The sequence below is a fragment of the Lycorma delicatula genome, chromosome 1, assembly GCF_047948215.1.
Source record: "Lycorma delicatula isolate Av1 chromosome 1, ASM4794821v1, whole genome shotgun sequence".
Taxonomy (NCBI): Eukaryota; Metazoa; Arthropoda; class Insecta; order Hemiptera; family Fulgoridae; genus Lycorma; species Lycorma delicatula.
The window spans coordinates 317,407,777-317,431,254 of NC_134455.1; the positions used below are offsets into that span (position 1 = coordinate 317,407,777).

General features: G+C 29.5%; 2 protein-coding genes across 4 annotated transcripts in view; one reads left to right on the forward strand and one right to left on the reverse strand.

Moving 5' to 3' along the window:
• Window positions 1-17,404, reverse strand: part of LOC142334175 (uncharacterized) — a 39,379-nt gene extending 21,975 nt beyond the window's left edge. For all 3 annotated transcript variants that reach the window (XR_012758799.1, XM_075381984.1, XM_075381985.1), the window contains exons 1-4: window positions 17,155-17,404; window positions 11,775-14,156; window positions 8,909-9,036; window positions 1,030-1,214 (exon numbers count right to left, since the gene is read on the reverse strand). Coding sequence is in view for 2 of the 3 variants with exons in the window: in XM_075381984.1 (XP_075238099.1) it covers window positions 1,030-1,214; window positions 8,909-9,036; window positions 11,775-13,895 (2,434 nt within the window). In the remaining variant the exon portion in view is untranslated. The remainder of the gene's footprint in view (window positions 1-1,029; window positions 1,215-8,908; window positions 9,037-11,774; window positions 14,157-17,154) is intronic.
• Window positions 17,405-17,547: 143 nt separating this feature from the next.
• LOC142334177 (long-chain fatty acid transport protein 1-like) overlaps window positions 17,548-23,478 on the forward strand; it is a 194,267-nt gene continuing 188,336 nt past the window's right edge. The window contains exon 1 of the mRNA XM_075381986.1: window positions 17,548-17,773. Within this exon, the coding sequence (XP_075238101.1) occupies window positions 17,592-17,773 (182 nt within the window). The 5' untranslated portion in view covers window positions 17,548-17,591. The remainder of the gene's footprint in view (window positions 17,774-23,478) is intronic.

Below are 23,478 nucleotides of genomic sequence, written 5' to 3' on the forward strand. Positions count from 1 at the left end.
AACATTTACAGGAACCAAACAGAATCAGTAATAATTGAAGAACATAAGAAAGAAGCCATAACAAAAAAAGGGAGTCTGACAAGGATGGGAGTCTGACAAGGATGTTCCCTATCCCTGTTACTTTTTAATCATTACATAGAACTAGCAGTTAATGATGTTAAAGAACAATTTCTGGAGTAACAGTGCAAGGTGAAAAGATAAAGATGCATGATTTTCTGATGATATAGTAATTCTAGCTGAGAGTAGAAAAGATTTAGAAGAAACAATGAGTTACATGGATGAAGTCCTATGCAAGAACTACCACATGAAAATAAACAAGTACAAAACAAAAGTAATGAAATGTAGTAGAAATAATGTAGATGGACCGCTGAATATAAAAATAGGAAGATAAAAGATTACAGAGGTAGAAGAGTTTTGTTAGTTATTTGGGAAGTAGAATTACTAAAGTTGGATGAAGCAGGAGCGATATAAAATGATGAATAGCAGAGGTAAAACGAGCCTTCAGTCAAAAATATAATTTGTTTACATCAAAAATTAATTTAAATGTCAGGAAAACATTTTTGCAAGTACATTTTTGGAGTGTAGCTTTATATGGAAGTGAAAGTTGGATGATCAGAGTACCTAAGAAGAAAAGATTAGAAGCTTTTGAAATGTAGTGCTGTAAGAGAATGTTCAAAATCAGATGGATGGGTAAAGTGACAAATGAAGAGGTGTTGTGGCAAACTGATGAAGAAAGAAGCATTTGGAAAAATATAATTAAAAAGAGAAGACAGTTTTATAGGCCATATATTAAGGCATCCTGGAATAGTCATTTCAATATTGGAGGGACAAGTAGAAGGGAAAAATTGTGCAGGCAGGCAACATTTGGAATATGAAAAACAGATTGTTAGGGATGTAGGGGATATACTGAAATGAAACGACTGGCAGAGCTGCAACAAACCAGTCAAATGACTGAAGACAAAAAAAAAACATGAAGATTCAATTTTATAAAACATAAAAGAAACAATATGAAATGCTATTTGTACTCACCTGTATCATTTAAATGTGTACAATTTATTATAGTATTAGAATACTCGTTCCAAATTGCTTTAACAATGAATATTGGATGATTCTTCTTTGAACTATTATCATTATTAGATAACATGTGCTGCCATAATCTAGCATTAGATTCATAACGATTCTTCAAAATGCGAATCCTTGTAACAAGGCTATCACTAAAACAAGAAAAAATTATTTTAAAAAACATACTAGCTAAAAGTTACTTGTATTTATAAAAAATGTTTTCAAATGAATTATTACAGTTATCGATTCATTTATTATGATTATTGCACCATTTTAAATAATTAAATTATACAATGGAATAATCATTGCATGAGCATTATGTAAGTATACACGATGTGTATATACATCTTTTTATACAAATATATAAAAAGATATATATACTGTTATCACATGTATGGCTAGCTTAATATCAGCGGATGCAATGCTAGCAGCTCAGATGTCATCAGGAGTATAGTTACATATGTGCATGCACAAGCATCACTCCCACTATGTAGCTGACTGTGCAGATCTCCCACCATAGCAATGTTGCAGCCCATCACTCGCAGGCTCCAATAAAAGAGCAAACACCAGAGTGAATTTTCAATTTGTTGTTGACCACCACCTGGAGAAGCCCAAGAAGAAGAAGATGGAAGAATACAGAAGTTCCCTGACCAGCTCAATGTGGGACCTCCTGGCAGATGCCAACATCCCTGCCAGAGCAGCAGGCCTGGCTGGCCCACCTAGGGAGTGCTGGGTGCAGACACTACCTTCCTGCTCCAGCTCACCAGGCTTCAACCACCCTAGCTGGTGGACTCAGCAATGGGAGCCAACCCAGTGTTAGATCGCTTGGGGAGAACCACTTCGGCCATGCAGGTGTTAGACAACCAACACCGACCCAACACTGCAGGGCTCTGGGGGCCACCACTGCCATGCTGTAGTGGGGACCTAACTGCTGCAGAGGGGAAACTCGGCCTAATTTCAATGGATGAGCCACAACTCCCTGACTACAGCTGAGTCGACATCACTGGAGACCAGCTTCCAGACTCAACAGCTCTTCTCAAAGCTAACACACAAATGGCCAAAGAGCCAGAAACCTAAACAGCCCTTTTCAGGGGTACCACAAGGCTTTAAAAATTGAAATGTGCTATTGGTGACAACAACAATTCTTTTCAGGGATACCATTATGGTTTTAAAGTGCCACATGCTGTTGGAAGTCATTTGGCGACAATATATATACACGTCACACTCATGGATGCAGTGATATAGTTATTAGATTGGAGATAGGTTTGACCTTAATAAATATAAATTGATTTTTGCACAAAGCTTAAGTATCTCTAAAGAAGAGTACTGATATTGAAAGTTATAAACAGCTTAGTAATTTACTCAAAACTGTATATTACAAAAACTGAGTAGAGATAAAGCTGTACACTAATGAATGTAATAGTATTATCTATCTCCTCCATGTACAGACTAATATAAATCAATCAACAGATTGATGTGAGGAGTAATTAAATATTTAGTTTAACAGAATAAAAAAAAAAAAATAAACAAGGGTAGTGCCATAAAAAAATCAAACAACCTATTATTACATACTGTATCAACTTCACTCTCGGTCTGTTTGCTACAGATGTTTGAGTTCAATGTATTTCTTTTATACTTGAACTTGAATTACCTGATAAAAAGCTATTCAAGAGTGTAATATTCCTTCAAGACAACTTCCTCCATTAATCTTTACTTTGAATTTATTCTGTTCAAGAAAACATACACCAGTCACCAAATATTCTAGCCTTCATCATAAGATGAATCATGATTCAATTTATACTGATAAATCTAAGCAAGATGGTTTATCACTTATATGTGTTACTCTCAATCACATAAGTTACATGTCAGATCAAAGATGTAACTCCTATGTTTACCGTCCAGCATTTTAGTGTTGAACTCCATGCCATATGCATGGCCTTATTTCATAATGAATTAATATGCTATATTTTTATGAGCTGAGATTTTTAAATTGTTAATTTTAAACACTATTGACCTATTTCCCATATTCTATTAATTTTGCATGTGTATATGTCTACCTCTTCTTTCAGTAGTTTCAAATGTTACTTCTATTTTATTCCTAACCAAATAGGCATTCCCAGCAATGAATTTGCCAAAATTGCCATCAAGCATGCTTGCACTTCAACTTACTCTGTGAAGCACAAAATTCAAACAATTACATACAATACAATCAATTAAATAATGATTGTGAAATGTCGGCTTAATAAAGTGTAGAAGAGTATATGATTGATATTGTACGCAATATGTTTCTGACCCATTAAAGATACTACTAAGTTACCATGAAAATTGTTCATACAAACTATTTGCCAGGAAGTCATCCTTTATATCTGGTTAATGCATGTGGTTCTCATATCATCTGATGATGGTTCAATACATCCCAAACATAACTACTGTATAGTTACCATTTCCTTGAAAGTGTGCAATGCATGCAAATAGAAGTTCAACAATCATGCAGAATTGAAGTGTTCTGATGATGGGGCAAAAATTTACAATCAGTTTAAATATTTTAAAAGACTGCTGCTATAACTTTAGAAACTTTTACAGGATTGTTTTTTCTCCATTCAAACAGAAGCTTTTTGCTCTCCAAAGTAGTGTTAATTTTAGATCATTTATTCATTACTTATTTATTATACGACTGCCCAAAAAGGAATGTAGTGTATTTAGGGTGTATGTATGTATGTATGTTTTTTCTATTGTAACAGCTCAATGGCTGGGCTGATTTAGATATTTGACCATGTGTTGGAATCCTTGCATTACTGCAAGTGTCATAGGCTGTATACTGAGTGACATTTAAGTATGAAATCAGCTTTATACTGCATATCTAAAAGGTATTTGAAGGCAGAAAGAAATGAGGTTACACTTAATTGAAAAAATCTACATTAAGGTGTTTTTTTTAATTTTTGTCTGCCATCATGGATCTGCCACATTCAATCAAACTTAATTTTTTTAAAAATAGGAAGGTGGACATATGACCCAAGATTTTGTTTTAAAATTTTTACAAGAAAAACAATGGTGAAACCCAATTTTTTGTTAATGCCTTTGTTATCGAGTTATAAGCATTCAATGATGTAATGACGAAAAAATTGTGTTAACAATAGAACAAGGTAAAACACACTGCATGAACAATTTTATTGCACTTTACATTTATAATGCATACAATAATGAACTTTACAGTGCTATAATATTGAAGATACGAGTAAATAATAACTAATAATTAACAAAACAACAAATTAAACAGCTATATCATATCAACTGATATTATTTACTTTAAATATTATAATATTTATTTTAAAATTTTAAATAAATGTTTTCGATCATATATTGACAATGAAATAAATTTTGAAAGCATACCATTCTACAATAAATGTTCAAAATGCTTCTCCCTTCCGCAGCTTGGCAGTGTGCTAACCTCAAGTAATATCAGTTTATAACTTGTTGAATCATGTCTGATGGTACTCAAGCAGATTCATTATTATTTTTCTTTTCAATCTGTCAATGTCTGCAAGTTTTATTTTGTTAACATTATGTTTCAGATACCTCAAAAAAAAGTAATTCAGAGGGACAGGTCTGGGGACCTGGCAGGCCATTCTATAGCTTCTCTATGTCCCATCCAGTGATTTGGAAATTGTTTATTTAAAATTTGCAGTGCCCTTAAATAACAATGAGATAGTGCTCCATCTTGCTGAAACCATAAGTTATTATTTAATTCTTGTGCAACATTTTCCTATCAGCTAACAAAGTCCTATCAGCTAACAAGTTGCAGTAAGCATCTCATGTAAGAATTTTGTCTAAAATAAAAGGCCCTACAATGCAATGACCAATGATTTCTACCCAAACATTCACTTTCTGAGGGTGCTGTGTAAGAGCTTCCCACATCCATTTGGGATTATTATCGCTCCAATATCTACAGTTTTGTTTATTCACATGGTCATTTACTTAAAGGTTGCTTCATCAGTAAAAATTACTGAATTAGAAAAATTTGCATCTATTCTAATTTTTTAATTATAATATCATAATACTCAACTTGGCAGTCAAAATCATCTTCTGGAAGTTCATGTACCAGGTGTAGCTTATAAGGGTGAAACTTATTTGTTTTAAAAATTTTTTGAACAGAAAAACAACTGATCATGTTGGTCATCAGCTTTTCGAATCAATGAATGAGGGTCTTTTACAAAGATGTGCAATAAATCTGATGACCTTGCATCAGTTGTGATGGTTCTTGGTCTATCGGTACGAGGACGATTCTTTAGAGTACCAATTTCTTCAAATTCTGTACTGTCTTGATCACAGTTGATTTAACTTATTGGTCCTCTGTTTGGAAATCTATCACTAAATAAATCACTTACCTCTTGTAAAAAAAGGGATTGTTATTTGAAGATTTAATGCTTAAAAAACTAAATAAATGAATGAGGAAATTAATAATACTAACTTTCATCTAAAAACAAATTTGAACTAGTCCTGCAACTTAATTTTTACTAGAACTATCAAATTTTACTATTACAAGTGTGATGAAGTAAAAAGGTGAAACAAGAAGTTAAGCTGCATTGTTTCACCATAATACAAACTGCATTGTTTGTATTGGTGTATTACATCAGCTGTAAATTAACAGCTGATTTAGTCAACTAAATTCGTAATACATTTTTTAAGTAAGTATTTCCAGCCGATTTGATTCATTTACGATAAGCAACAAATATTAGCTAATATTAACAATGGAGGTTAATTTTTATTTAGAAAATAATAGCAGTTGATATAGACGTTTAATTTATGTTGTTAATTACTAGTTACTGATTATTATATTATCAATATTATAACACTGCTTAAAGTTTGTTACTGTATGCATTATGAATGTAATTTTATGAATAAAATGGAACAGAATTGTTCACGCAGCATATTTTACCTCGTTTTATAGTTAACACAATTTTTCCATCATTGCAATGTTGAAAGCTTATAATTCGATAACAAAGGCACAACAGAAAACAGGTTTCACCACGGTTTTTCTTGTAAAATTTTAAATCAAAATCATGTGTCACATGTCCAACTTCTTATTTTAAAAAATTAAGTTTGATTCAATATGGCAGATCGAAGATGGTGGACAAATATTAAAAACCCACCATTAATGCATATATTTTTTAACTACGTGTAACCCCTTTCTTTCTGCCTCCAAATATCTCTCAGATATTAGTATAAAGCTGTTTCCATACTTAAATATTACTCTGTATATATATATATATATATATACAAAGTAATACACAGAGTATTTGTGTGTGTGTGTTTAAATAAATTTGAAAAATATAAACTACATACAAAACTGTCACCTCCAAACTCTTTAATTATCCTATAATAAAGAACAATGTTTATTAGCAATATTTTTTTGTTGAGTCATGTTTTTTAATTTTGAATACTTATTTTTTGTTTTAAATAAGTTCTTTTGTAGTGGTGGGAAATCTTTCCATCAATTTATTTAAAATATAATTAAAAATTCTCTTGTATCGGAAAAATTACTTGATGAAATTTTAAATAATACTAATTAAAAAACAAAGCTGACTCATCAAAATAACTTTCAACACGGCTTTCTGAACTGTAAATTATTTTGTAGTTGTTTTTTATACTTAACGTATTTACCTTAATATTATTTAATGTGTTTGTACTTAAATAATTATTAATATATTATTTTAAACACAGCTATTTATTTTTAATATCATCTATTATCTTTCTTATTTTGAATTTTTTTTTATATTTATAATTTATATTACATTTATGTGATATATGTCTCCCTCTATGAATCATGAGACCTTGCCGTTGGTGATGGGGCTTGAGTACTCAGTGATACAGAGTAGCTGGACCTAAGGTGCAACAATATCGGAGAGGTATCTGTTGAGAGCCAGACTAAGGAATGATTCCAGAAAGTGGGCAGCAGCTCTTTCAGTAGTTGTTAAGGGCGTAGGACAGGACAACTTAAACGGCCATATCAACATCACTCAGTTGAGTACTGCGCAGCTGAAAGCAATGGAAAACTACAGCTGCTTTTTTTTCCAAGAAAATGTAGCTCTCTGCATTTTCATATAGCAATAATGGAGGCACCTTCCTTGGTAAAATATTCCGGAGGTAAACTAGATCCGAACTTCCCGTTCGGATCTCCGGGTGGGGACTACTAAGGAAGGGGACACCAGAAAATTAAAAAATAACATTCTACGAGTCAGAGCGTGGAATATTAGAAGTTTAAAAAAGGTTGGTAGGTTAGAAAATTTAAAGAGTGAAATGGATAGGATAAATGTAGATGTAGTAGGAATCAGTGAGGTTTGGTGGGAAGAGGAAAACGACTTTTGGTCAGGTGATTTTAGAATAATTAACTCAGCTTCAAATACTGGGCAGGCAGGAGTAGGTTTCGTAATGAACAAGAAGACAGGGAAAAGAGTAGAGTATTTCAAAATGCATAGCTATAGAATCATTGTAATAATTATGAAAAAGGGGAAGTTCCGTCAGACTTCAAAAAAAGTGTTACAGTGATGATACCAAAGAAAGCAGGAGCAGATAAATGTGAAGAACATGGAACAATTAGCTTAACTAGAATTCTGTACAGAAGAATTGAGAGGAGTGGAAGAAGTGTTAGGAGAAGACCAGTTTGGTTTCAGAGAAATTATAGGGACGAGGGAAGCAATTTTAGGGCTCAGATTTATAGTAGAAGGAAGATTAAAGAAAAACAAACCATCATACTTGGCATTACCTAGAAAAGGCTTTCGATAACGTAGACTGGAATAAAATGTTCAGCATTTAAAAAAAATTAGGGTTCAAATACAGAGATCGAAGAACGATTGCTAACATTTACAGGAACCAAACAGCAACCGTAATAATTAAAAAACATAAGAAAGAAGCCGTAATAAGAAAGGTAGTCCGACAAGGATGTTCCCTATCCCTGTTACTTTTTAATCTTTACATAGAACTAGCAGTTAATGATGTTAAAGAACAATTTAGATTCGGAGTAACAGTACAAGGTGGATAAATTGACAAATGAAGAGGTGTTGCGGCAAATAGATGAAGAAAGAAGCATTTGGAAAAATATAGCTAAAAGAACAGACAGCCTTATAGGTCACATATTAAGGCATCCTGGAATAGACAGACGCTTTAATATTGGAAGGACAGGTAGAAGGAAAAAATTGTGTAGGCAGGCAACATTTGGAATATGTAAAACAAATTGTTAGGAGTGTAGGATGTAGGGACGATACCGAAATGAAATGACTAGCACTAGATAGGGATTCTTGCAGAGCTGCATCAAACCAGTCAAATGACTGAAGACAAAAAAAAAGTGATCTATGTAATGTATTATTATGTTCCAATCAGAATAAAGATTTATTTTTATATTTTTTTCCAAAATATTTTGATGGTTAACTGAATTTGGCAAATTATTTTATGCCAAGCTTATTTAGCTATTTTCATTTTGGCATTTCTTTTTTTGTTCTAGGGTGCTTCTGCTGTTGGCAGTTTTAGACAGGACCTCTTTCTGATGTTTTTTCAGTGTGAAATATCTGTTTCTAATGATCTATACACAGTTTGAATGACCAGAACACTTTTCTGGTTTTCTAACCATCAAAAAAAAAAAAGAAAAGATAACATTCATGATGAATGGGGTAATGTTTCTGATGTTGGAGGTCTATGAATTATGATATTGTTCATTATTAGAGGAATACATAAAAAGTGTTCTTTATAGACATTTTACAGTAAAACCAAAAATAACAATAGATATTAATGTAATTATACGAAAATAACAATATATATTATTAAAAAAAAAATTAATAGTAAGTATATTTACTCTGGATACTTCCTGTGTTTTTTTGAGGCAGAATCGAGCTCAAATATTTCTTTTTCTTTTTCTGGTTGGACTTTAAAAGGGGGTGTCTGAGGCTCAGTATTTAGTGAAGTTGTGTCTGAAAACTGAATCTATAAAAAACAAAACCATATAAATGTTAAACAATAAAATAAAAGGGTTTAATCTTTAAAAAATTGCCATACTAACTTAAAATATACATCAAAAGAATCAAATATAAACTTCATTAAAATTTTTCTAAATCAAATAGTCTCCAGTTTGTACACATTAATTGCTTTTAATCAAACACAAGTTTTATAAGTACTTCTATCTTTACATATCTTTATTTGTAGTGACATGTGTAGTGGACTCCAACCTTTAGAAGATTGTTACTCTAGACATCCTCAGGTCACAAATCTATAATGTAATCGCTGAGTTGAACCATTGCAGTACACAAGTGAGTTTCTGTTGAATCCCTAGCTATGTGGGAAGTTAATGAACATGCAGATTCCGCTGCTAATGATGATTGTAATCAACCTCCCTTCACCACTTGTGTTGCTATCTCTGAGTTTGTTTATTGTATAAAATAGTTAAAGCGGCAAGGTGACTGGATGGTTACACTAGATAACAAACTCTGGCATATTAAAGATTCTGTGTTCCCATGGGACTTTCATGGAGAAAAATACGTCATGAGGAAGTGCTCCTCTGTTGATTGCAATACAGAGTCACACACAAATACCTCATGTCAGCAGGATACGCACTATGATGGGTACGATGCAACTGCTGCTTGACTGTGCGCCACATACTTGTGCATTGCATATTTTATGCGACCCTGCATCATAAATTTAAATTATATAGAAACATTCGTCAAATTCTGGGCAATAATAAGGAAGTTTTAGACCAGGTGTTGTTATTTTTATAAAGTGTTAATATTTTACACAAAATGTAAAATTTTTGTTCTAATGCTGAATAATTATTTTAATGTGTTTGTTTTTCTTTTCATTTAACTGTTATGATTTTTATATTTTTTTATTTGTACCTGAGAAGGGGCCTTTTACACCCCTCTCGGACTTCGTTAAATTTACTTATGTTTATTTAAATGTTATATTTATATTTTATTTATTTATTTTTATTTTAAATAAATTTTATCTAGGTTTCCCACTGTGATATTAGTTAAACATTTTTTAGTGATATTTTATCTGTATTGTTAGTTGTAAGTTTTAGTTTTTTTTTATATTTTAGTTTTTAACTTAGTTTTACTTTTTATGTTAGTTTTTTGGTCTTTCTGTTATCCGAGAAGGGGCCCTTTACACCCCTCCTGGACTTTATTAATTTCTATTTATTTTTAGTTAAATTTTATTTTACTTTATTTTATTTTTATGCCTTTTTTTAATTTAAGTTTTACAGTTGTGTTATTAGTTTTAAACATGTTTTAAGAGGAATTTTATCTGTTATTATTTGTAAGTTTTTAAGCTAGTTCTATTTTTTCTTCTATAAAGTTTTTTCTGGGCAATGATACTGTTAAAGTGTTTTTCACTCACAAAAAAACTTCACTCTTTAACACATCTAACATGATAAAATCTCCAACAACATGGCTAGTTCAACAATTTCTTTCAGTAAACACTTGTTGGTAGTTGTATCCTAACAGTAATACGGACATGACTCAAGACTTTCTGAATAATGGCACAATCATTCCTAGAAATAACAATTCTCCCATCCCAAGTGTTAGAAGGGAAGTGTGATTTCATACTATTTTTTTTTTCATGATACCAAATCAACATTATATGCCCTTCAATTGCAGGTTATACTCACTTTTTTATGTGATACCTTTAAATGATCACATGGTTCAAAAGTACACTGAATATCAAATTCTTAGAGAAAACAATTTCTTTATTGTCACTTGTATATAAAATATTTTACACGAGTCATACTGATAAGAGAGACTGGGTCTGGCAGTATAAAGCTGGAAGTTAATGTACATTTTATGAAAAACAAGTTATACATACACTCGGTAAAATAAATAGTTTTAGTAACCATTTTTCATCATAATAGTCTAATTAAGATATTTTTAGAAGGACTGTTTTATATATGAAAAAATGTTAAAATACTTCAGTGATTACTGGTAAAATACAAATAACATAGTAAACATTTTAACTAGTAGATCAAGAATCAACAAAATTTAAATAACAATTTTAATATCACCCAACTCATCCTCAGAAACAATACCTAACTGTGGATGTGGAGGTAAAAAAAAAAAAAAAATTACCCAACTACTGTATCATATGGGTTCTGTTTAGAAGGCATCAACCTTTATACTTACACAAAATTACTGTTTTAAAGTTACTGGAATCAAGCCAGAGCATACATTGCTGCAGTTAATCTTGCAGTGAAAAGATTTTTTATCCAGCCTTGTCACTAAAGTAGTCATTGTCCCACAACATTTGTATATTGTTAAAAATTTTCATTGTATTACCATACGGTAATACCACACTAAGATAAAATGTACTGAGTAATACTACTGAATCTCATTATTTCAAAAGATAAGTAATGTATTAAAGGAAACAATGTCTAAGATTAGACAATACTCCTAAGTAAAAGCTAGCATTACTTTTTGAAGTGAATGAGGAAAAAATGGGCTAGAAATAAAACAACCTCAGCTACTGTACATACTTATAATCAATGACAAAATAATAATTTACAGTACCTGGATGGTCAGTAACAACATAACAGAGAGAAAACTTGCATTTTCCTCCTAATAGCTTCAAAGCCCAATAATTTCCATGTAAAATTTTATCTTCGTCAGCTTTAAAAAATAAACAGATAGAAAAAGTATTTAAACATTTAATATTACTTTTCAATGAGTAGATCTTACCTCATCTACTGACTTATTGCTCGTTGCTTCTGACGGTGAAGAAACTGTTTCTATAATAACTTGTGAAATCTGACTGTTACTTGGTGTACAACTTAAAACTTCTTGTTTATTTTCAATAAAATCATATTCTCTTCTATTGATTTGTAAACTGCAACAACTTTGAGTATTTCTTACAACCACATTGTCACTAACATCATTTTCCATGAAAAAACCTGATTTATTTAAATCTCCCTCCGAGCTTTCTTGATATTTATGAATATATGTTATTGGTTCTAAAAATGGCTCCTCTTTATTTTTTATTGAAGTTGTAATCTGATTATTTTGTTTTACCAAACTGCAATTACCATGATTACTGAAGCCATCTTGACTGGCTGTTTTCGATTTTGAATCTACCAATTTTTTTTCAAAACCAGACGTAGATTCATTGCATACTTCAGTAGAATCATTGTAAATTTCACTATTAAATTTAGTTCCATCAAGATCACTTTGTAATTCTTGTATATATTTAGAACAGTGAGGTTTTTCAGAGTTGAATCTTATTCCTAAGATTGGAGAGATATTATTTGATCGTTTTTTCTTCACATGTTCTGTATCAAGTAGCATAATCCTTTTTCTATTTAAATTAGTTTCAATAACAGTATTAACATTTTTTTCAGGTGAAGATTCACTGCTTATTTCACTTATATTATTACTATTCTCTACGAATTCATTAAAAGTGTTGCTAAAATCAGACAAACGCTTGTCTAATGTACTCATACTTAACATTTTATTGACTTTTAGTTTATCATCAGGACTAAAACTATACTCTATTTCAAAATTTTTTTCAGATTTTGAATTTTTGAAAACATTTTCAAAGTAATTTTTTTCGATAGACCAAACCTTATCAAAATTTGATGTCCTCCTTGTCTGAGATTTATCATTATACCTTGGATACATCTCTTCACTTTCAACAGGTGATGGAAATTCAGATATTGTATTTACTTCATCTGATTCAAAATAAGACTGATCTTTTTCTGATAATTTAGAAAAACATAAACTGTTATTCTTCAAAGGTGTATGAAAAGTATTAGTGACATTTTTACCAACATTTACATCTTGTTCAACACCAACATTACTACTTTTGATTAGTAAATCTTTTACACTATTTTCTTGCGAAGAAATAAATTTTATTGGGGAAATAACATATGGTTCTCTATGTTCTACTAAACTGTTACTTTGCTCAATAACCTCTGTAGATAACAAACTTTGTACGTTTTTTAAGGTGCTAACAGGTTTTAAAACAGATTCTACACTGTCCATTTCTTTACAGTTATACCTTATATGACTTTTATTTTTAATACTTTTTGTAAAACATTTTGATAATATCGGTGAATATGGTGCAGATATATTATTATTTGGTGACTTATTTTGTTCAATTGATTCTTCAACTTTACTTACTATATTTTGATAATTAGTTACAGAACAAGAATTTGATGGGGAATTGGCTTTTTCTGAAGTATTTTTACATTCTGGATTTTGTTTTTCATCATGTAAACCTTTCAGTGTAAATGTATAATTTGACTTCATAGACTCTTTTTTATCACTAACATTAGAAAACAGCCTTTTTCTAATTAATTTTCTCTTTAAACCTAAAACATTTTTCACTTCATTTTTCTTTTTACAACTCAAAACTGGTGAATCAGTTATTAACACGTTATTACAAACTGAATAAATTTTCTCTTCTGTGTCTAATGAATGAAGACTACATAGTTTACTGTCTTTTAACCTAATAATTTCGCTGTCTAGTGTGGAATCTAATTTACTATTGCTTGTTTTTAAATCTGGAAACTTAGCAATGTTTGAATTTTCAGTTTTGAGGCTATTGTTCTTATTTCTTGAATTGCATAAATTATTATCTGATAATAACAAATAGGGGGTTTTTAAAGACACTTTAGATGATTTTTTTTTCTCTTGTAACTTGATTTTAATAAAATTTGATAAATCTGGAGACAGTGTATTTTTCCTGCCTTCTATAATCTCATTTACATTTTTCACACTCTGAGAATCTTCATAATTTAATTGGCTACTATCTTTAACAACAATTATTTGTCTTTTAAAATCAGCCATATCATTACCATACATTTTACTATAGTTATCTATAACTTTTAGTAGTTCATTTTACTTTCAATGGAACATTTTATTGTTTTTCCATAAGTGATTAAATTACATCTCAAATTATAATCAAAATACTTCCTGATATATCAAACTTTTCTTCCTATTTCTTTTATAATCCATTTAAATACATATACAAACTAAAATTCTTTTAATGCGACATAATCAATTACTATATATTTATTTTCAGTTTTAATATAGTATAAAATCATATTTTAAGAATGTAACAACCTGGAATAAGAAAGTTACCCATATTATATCAAACAAAGTAGAATAATAAAACAAAACATTTCTAGTAATTAAATTAACTTAAAATTAAGTGTTACTGATGTACACAGCTACAAACACAGTGCTGCAGTGTCTGTAGAAATAAAATGTTTTGTTTCTCATTATTTACAAACAAAACTAATTTTCATATGTTTAATTCTAAATCACTCCAGTCAATAACGTTTATTACAGTAAATAAAACAAACATAAAGAAATAACAAAATCAACTTAAAAGAATAAAAAAAAAGTAAAATAAAATTTTTTTAAATTCTCTTCTGATTTTTTAAGCAGACAACAAATTAAAACCAAACTACCAACCCTACGTTTAGTGCCAACCTGATAGTTAAAATTCAAAGAAGCACAATATGATTTTTTTTTTTACATTTTAGTGCATTTTTTAATATTGGTTTTATTAATTTTTAAGTTCATTTTATGTTTTTAGTTAAACTTTTATTTAAAATACAGTCATTAAGACTACACAAAATGCTGTTCATAAGAAAAAGACAGATATTTTTGCATTAAATTAGACAAATCACTGACTATCAGGTCCTGACATCCTCACCATGGCCCAGGGAATTAAACTTACAAAAAATGGGAAAGAAGGCTTCATGAATGAAAAGGATGACTGGTGATGTAGAACATACAAAAAAACTGTAATTGTAAAAAATGTTTGAAAGTCAACTTTAATTGGAAAGATCTTTCTAAATAATATTACGCATCTTACTCTCAGGTGCAAAATAGCTAATGAAAAATAACATCTGATGCATTCAAGTACTTGAGCTAATTGTCAGCCTCATAGGCAAATTGCAACACATTCTTAATCTGATTGCATCCAAACCATTGAGTTACCTTATTAATATATTACTTTTAAAATTACCCCTGAAATTAAATTACTTACAGTATTATAATTTATAAAAAATGTTAACAGTTGTAAGGTTCTATGCTTCATGCACAGCTTAAAATTTTTATGGAAAACTGTGGTAACAATATTCAAAAACATTTTGATAAATTAAACACTATATTATTTCATTATTCAAACTGCATTTACAAGCTATGAGGGACTGGGAAAACTTAAACTGAGGCTTTCAAAATTTAGTAGAATACTTGGTTTTAACAATCAAATTATTAAAAATAGTGTCAATAGCAGCAAATCTGGTCTCTGGTCTATACTAGCCTTTTCATTGAAAAGATTTTATTATTTAAGGCCAAGCTGAACTGTTACATTTAATACTAGTGATTCATTGGTACTGTTCCTAGCTACTATCCTCCTTGGACTTCAATTATCAACATATCCTGGCATGCTAATTCATGGATATAACAAGCTGTAGGATAGATAAGATGATTGCATTAGGGATTCTGATTGTATAAATAAGAGATTGCAACTGCCTACAGACCCTGAATCAAGAAAAAAAGTTAAAAACTGCATGAGCATTATTATTTTTCTCAGTTTTGCATTTATAAAATTTTAATAGACTACAGCAAGGGCTCTGGACTTGAAATGGATCTATCAAAAAAACTTTGTAAACAAAAGTTGTATGACTTAAAAAAAAAATGGTCCAAAACTGGTCAATTAACTATAAATAGCCTTGGTGCTATTCAAGTCCTAGTAAAGCCAGTTATTTTTACACGGATTTGAATACTAGATCGTGGATACCGGTGTTCTTTGGTGGTTGGGTTTCAATTAACCACACATCTCAGGAATAGTCGAACTGAGAATGTACAAGACTACACTTCATTTACACTCATACATATCATCCTCATTCATCCTCTGAAGTATTATCTAAACGGTAGTTACCGTAGGCTAAACAGGAAAAGAGAGAGAGCCTTGGTGCAAGGTTAAAAAAATGTTACAAAAAATATAGTTGTATATGATTTAATTTTTCTCTCTGTTAAATTTTCTGATAGATAATAGATATAATTTTCTAAATTTGTGCTTGTGATAAGCACAAAATGGAAGAAAACAATTCTAACTAAAAGAGGGGCACTACCATCATTCATACTTTTCCAATATGATACAATCTGCCAATTCAGTTATTAAGATTTTAAAATAAGATCTCATTAAAATCAGATTACCATTTCTTACATTACAAGATAATAGACAAAAATTAAAAAAAAAAAAAAAAATGAAATTCATATCTGCAGACCATAATTTAAAAACCTATAAAGTATTTTAATGTATCAGGCTCTTTATTCTGGTAAATATATATTGAAACAATAAAGCAATTAAACTAGAAAAACTAATATAAAATGGTATAATGAGATTATGACCAACAAAAATAATTTTATTAACTTCATACTAAATCCTGCTAAACATAACAAGTCATCCGCATGTCAACAATTTAGTTCAGTTTGGTAAAAATTGTTATGTGCTAACTTTAATGGCGTTAATGATTCCATTACTACCAGATTCGCTTTTTTCCGATTTACTGTAACTGTTGTCAGTTAATGAAAGGCACACTTTCCTGAAATTGTTGATAAATTCACAAAAGATATATGTTTATAAATGTTTCAAAGTTATTATAAGTTTAAAATGCAATACACATTTTTTAATGAGGATATGTTAACTGTTAATACCAAAAAAATTAAGGGTATTTAAATCTAAATTCTACTTACAAGACTGTCAATAAATCAATCAAAGTTGTCAAATGTTTAATCAATAAAGTCAAAAGGATATCACAATCTACCATCAAACCATATTTCTGCAACTCATCCAGTCCTTATATAAGTGATTACTTTTACATGTTGTTTACCTTTCTTTATACAGATTTGCAAAATATTATTATAAATAATATATCAAACTAACAGTTATAATTAATTTCTCATTAACAAACTGTAACAATTTTATTTTGAAGTAATTACGTCTTTCAAAAATATATCATCTAATCTATGATTTTTTTTTTGTTGAATGAAAAAGTTAAACACAATTAAAAATGTATATTAAACAAACTTGAAGGAAACTTACCAGAAAACTAAAGAAAAACGCATACTACACGTTAAAAAACACAAACATAACCTTACAACTCTTGATCCCGGCAAAACAAAAACATCATTCGTGTCTACCAATACCCTTCTTCACTGCATTTGCAGTTATTACAAACTTCTTTTAATCAACGTTATCAGTTTAATTTTTAATAATTACATCTAAAGTTTTTATAACAGTTGTTTGATTTACTTTGGTAGATAAATTAAAAACTTACTTTTTACGAAATAAATAGTTGTACAATGATCGTCCTTTGATTTGAGTGACAAATCGACGTAGAGGGAATTTTTAATTTAAAATTTACTTCTGCTATACCTGCTTTACTTTAGAGAAAAGTGAAGTGGGAGAATTCCACTACCAAATTGCAGCGTTCGTATTATTTTTAATGTCAGTTAACGCGCGGCGATTGTTCGGTAATCATGGATTTGATGAACATATTAACATCTAAAAGTTTTATTTTATTAGTTGCTGTCTCTTCAGCGATTTTTTATACTCAAAAATGGCTTTTATTTACAACTGTAGGTGTTATTGCATTTATTATTTCGGAACAGCGATATAAATTAATAATTGTAGCTATAAAAACTTTACCTAGGGACATTAGGTGAGTTATTAAATGATTTTAATTATTAGTAATTTTAATCTTTATTTGTGTTATGCCCTATCGGTATATTTAACCTGACGAAGTGATTTTTTTATAATGATGTTATGACATTGTCAACTTCGAAGAATACTAATGATTAATGAATAATTTTAACGCGTAGTTTATGTTGCATAGCATGTTGATAGCGTTACTGTTGTTAAACAACACCTTTTGTGATAATGTTACTAACCTATGCACCGCATTAACGATAGGTCATTGCTTTAAGTGTTTCATTGTAATGTAGGATTATTGTGCTGTAATAAAAAAATTGTTTTTTTTATTATGGCTCTACCGTACGTTTAACGTAATGAGCATTGAGAAAAATTTGCATTTAATTTTCTTTTTTAACTGTTGTAGTTCATTTATTCATTTAACTACGTTGAAAATCTTATTCATTCATTAGTTATTTTTATTTCATTGATTACTTAAGTGTTCGAATCATTACTTATACATTTAGAATTATTTTAATTAAATGATTACACAACATACCATTGAATACAAATATTAAAACGTGTTGCTTTTTCTTAATTTTCGTTCTAAGTAGTGGTGGGGCTAAAGTAGAAAACACTCAAAATTTGTATTGATGATATATTTTAAACTCATTGTTAAATATGCAACTTGTATATTAATATCATTTCATTTTTCATTGAGATCGATATTTATTACGATTCACAAGCATTTTCACTACTTTTAATACATAGGCCTAATTCACCATAATAATGTTTATAATAAAAATAAATCCTGTTTTGGTTTATCGGCTAGTGACTAACATACAAGACAAGGTACATATATTATCAATTTCAGTTTATATTAATAAAAACTCGTATATTTTATATTTATAAAATATATCTATTAATTTAATATATCAAATATAATTATTTATTTAATATAATATTTTTATTTTATTTAATATAATATTTTTATTTAATTTAATATAATATATACCTATTCTGTAGCGAATATACCCAGATGTTGTTATTCTCTGTACATTAAGTCAGAATATGTTTTTATTTAAAATCAAACAACAGAATGATGACAGGGAGACATCATAGAATACGTTACCGTCGAAATAATCTTTTTATTTACAATTTCTTATTGAATATAAAGGAAATAATCCAGTGAAGTAAATAATAATATTGAAAAATCACTTCCTGACAAGTATTCTTGCTTTCTCATAACACGTAAGGCAAATAGTTATCCTCATCGCCATTTCGATAAACAGATTTTTTAATAATCGAATCTAGACTATAATACTGAAATCATAACGTGCGGTTTGAAGTATATTGCTGCCTTGGAAAGACAACGAATTAATGCCAAACGTAAGTTCGAGTTTCTCCGAATCATCAATTATTTTAAAAACTAACTGGTTTACCTCTTAATAACATTTATGATTTAGATAAATATTTACAATTTTTTTTATCAGAGTATTGATTAAATTTGTTTATCATTTAATTGTTTATATAATTGTATTTTTGTTATCTGAAATTTTAATAGGTTACATACAGTTATTCTTTTAATTTCAAAATAGATAACATCCGAAAAAGAAACTGTAGAATTCTAAAAAACAAATGACAATCTTTAAAAAATATAAATTTAGTTTTATGCATTGAAAAACGCTGCAATGCATTTTTTTAAGTTATGTATTTAAAGCGTGGATGGAAGTATTGAAAAATACTCAAAACACTTTTCTAAATGTAAAAATCAAATCTAAATTAATAAATCTTATAATTCCAAAGAAGGTAAATTTTACTAGTACAGTAATGATAAATAATAAAAAATATTATTAGAGAATAAATTTATAAGTATAAAATAAAAGTAACTAAATATTGTTAATAGTTGGCTGCTACTACTAGAAAGTATAAAAGAAAAAAGAAATAAAATAAAGAATGACGACTGTAAAATACATTATTACGTAAAATTAAACTGAAAAGAAGTAAACATGCTGCGCTTGCTCCGTAAAAAAAAAAGACAAGGTGTACAGGATGCAGTGAAACTTGCTTAGAGCTTGTGGTGGGCTTGCTTCGGTTTTATTCTCGTCATTTATTCAACAAACCTTTTTACTTTAACAATATAATATGAAGAGATTTTGTGAGTTATGCAGCAGCTGTATACACTTTCGAGTCTCTATTTGTACTTGTTATTTACTACGATTATGTTTACTTGTTCATATAAATAAACATATATCAGCCTTTTCCTTCATCATGAAATTTAAATTTTTTAAGTTTATTAAATCTATTAATAACAGTGGGGAATTTATATTGATAATAATCAGAGATTTTTTATTACCTTAACCGATCGGATTTATCCGCATCATTCGTTCTTCCCGAAGTCAGTCGCCTCTTTTCTAGGAGACTTTACTTAATCATTTAAGAATAAAATTTTCACGTTGTTATATACCCGCTTCAATAAGACTGCACATTATTTCACGGTTTCAGCTTATTTTTAGTTTGAATTTTTATTATTTATTTTGTTTTTTCTATTTTTCACATATGAAACGTATATTTTGACGAAAAAGATGAAAGTGATTAAATGTTACATAAAAAATAATTTCTTTGCCCTATCTGCTGATGTAGAGGCCAACATGCTAATAATCATTACACCAATATAATTGTCCCATATTTTATTTATTTGAATATATTTAAAGTACTGATTCTCAAACTTTTTCGCTCACCACCCACATTGAGAATCAAAAATTTTGTAGCGCCCCACAACATTTTTAAACTTACCATCTGTTAAAAATAATAATTGCAATTGCTGTTTTTAAGATTCGCTTTTAAAGTTTTACTGTTACTGTTTTAAAGTTACTGTAACACTTTTAAAGTGTTATTAAAGTGTTACTCTTTTTAAACGTGGCGTATCCTACATCTGAGTTGAAACCTACATTTTAAATTAGAGCAATTAAAACGTACGTTTGAAAGTATTTTTATTAAAATTGCTTTCAAAAAATTACAATTACATCTATATATATATATATAAAATTACAACAGTGATATCATATTCAATTTAACAATGCAATAATTAAAACAAAGCTTTCCATAGGTGTCTCCTTAATTTTTGTATTAGTGTAGTAGGTATTTAATTTTAGTTTGAAATATCAGGAAAAACATAATTTTTTAGTTTTTTTTTAATCAGCCATTATCTTCCTAGACCGCCTAAACGCCCCTAATTTTCTGTGGACCTTCTACGGCCCATCCTGAAGGCCTCCAGCGCCCACAAGGGGGCGTTTTCGCTGACTTTGAGAACGAATGATTTAAAGGATAAAAAATAAATGTTTGAAAAATTAATTTCTGGTTCTTTATATTAAAATATACTTTGAAATTTTCTGTAAAATAGTACTAATTTTTTAAAATTCAAAATCGACTTTTGAACATTTAGAATAATTATTTTACGATCAAGATACGATGGTTTGTAGATGCGGCGACAACTCTGAGTAAGTTTCTACTAGCATGAAGTAAATATGTTGGTTACACTTCGATGACAAAGTTTGTAAAGAAGATCTAAAAAGATTCTAATAACATGTAGATTTTAGAAAGGTGTTTAAAAGGCAAAACAAAAATTCCTAATGGAAACCTAAACAACTGTATTTGGTTTTCCTTCTAAAAATAACGTTTGTTGCTATGAAAACATTAAGGTTTGGAGTTTTGAAACTGTCAGTTAATTTATTGATGGCAACAGAATGCAATATCTTGTAACAGGTTGGCTTAGAAGCATTTGATGAACTTGATTGATGTAGGATTGTGAGGTGTTAAATTTTTATAGAAGCGTTAAAAAAAACAAACCAAGAATGAAGAGAGAATTAGCGAGAAAGAGGCTGAAGAACAGTTATAAGGAAAAGAAAGACCTATGTACTACAGCACGGTATAATGCTGCTTGTTTAGACAGTTTTAGGTAGTAAGAAAACTTTATAATTTGTTACTTTATAACTTTTCCCCGTAATTTTTTTTTCATTTCATGTACATTTTTTCAACGTCACATATAGATATCTTGATGAAAATTTAAAGGAACATTTTTTTACATAGAAATAAAGGTTCTAATACGAGTTTAATAATTTGAGGACAAATATATAATAAATTTAGGTAAACAATATTATATTAAGATTTTTGCGAAAATCTAATGTGAATTTTTTTTAAAGTTATTGCTTGAGTAGATATTTTTAAAAACGAAAAATATAGTGTTGTAAAATTGAAAAAGTTTCTATTAAAAAAAATAAATAAAACAGAATTAAGATAACTTGTTTGCTAATAAAAGGTACAAATGTTTGACCGGAAAAGGACTGGGCTAGTCACATTCCTTACCTTAATTTATAATTCAAACTTGTACCTTCCTACGAATAGGAAACCTTATTTGTACGTAATAAGCCTCTTTTGCACTTGTTTATTGTAATAGGTGCTGATAGTGTTAATATTGACCTGGCATGGAAAATGTTTTCTAATTAACTTATTTTTATATAGTGCAAATAAAACAAAGAATATTAGAGTTTCAATTAGAATGATATCTTTTAAGTTTTTGTCAAATTAAAGAAATAATTTGGATTGAAAGAAGAATATTTGAGAGAATATAAGAAAAACCTTTACAAGTTTTTCTTTTCGAATTTTCTATGTATACGGATGGATTATTTTACGAATAGCTTTGCAATAATAATTGTTAATTATTCTATTTAATATTACTTTCCTGTCTAAATATCGTTATGGTTGAGCCATAGCTCTAGAAGGGAAATTATTGTAAAAGGGTCAATTTGGGCATATGCGGTTTTCATCGGACATTGACGTTTAAACCCGAAAAACCGGATGGAAATTTTCCGGATGTTAATGTTCGTATGTACGTGTTGTGTTCGGTATTGACCTCTAAATCACATTATATCTCCAGAATTACTGGACCGCTAAGTGTCTGAAGATTTCGCCTAAGGCTATATTTTTCTTACGCAAATTTGTTAACAATTAAAAAATAACAATATTTGCAAGATCGCACCCACCTAACAAAAAGCTGTTGTAGTCGTTTGCTATGTTATGACGTCACAAGCGAACGGTAGAATTAAATAAATGAGTAATATTTAAAGTGTAAAAACGTAATTCTATCTGGCTGGATCTCGAACTCGATCGTCCCGTTGACTCGGTACCCGGTGCGTTAAGCCTCGCGGTTACACGGGTCTGCAAGCGACTGTACAAGCGAAATTTTTTCTATGTAAGTTAATTACACGAGTTTAGTTAGTACGGACCGTCGCCGCTAGTACCGCTACAACCGCGCGAATTAAATATATGCGCACGCGCTTTAGTTAGAATCTTTGAATTAAATAAACAAAAAAAAAATTTAATTAAATAAAGTGATAAATATTTTAAATTAAGTTGTGCTTGTAAGCCGTGCATCAGAAACAACCCACATTTGTAGAACTGGAATAGGAAAGTTCTACTATTCTGTTTTAATTTTTTTTAGAAATATAAGTTACTCTGAGTCACGGTATCTTAATCAGAAGTATTTTATTTTAATTTATTTCTACTGAGTTACTTAAGAGTGTGTATAAAAATTGAGTTTAAAAACTAAACTAATAAATATTTTATTAAATGGTTAAGTAATTATATGTTACATAAACTACCTGGTGAATGAGTATTTGTACTACTTCACGTATAAATCAAAGAAAGCGCCCGATCTGCTTGGATGAATTAATGGAA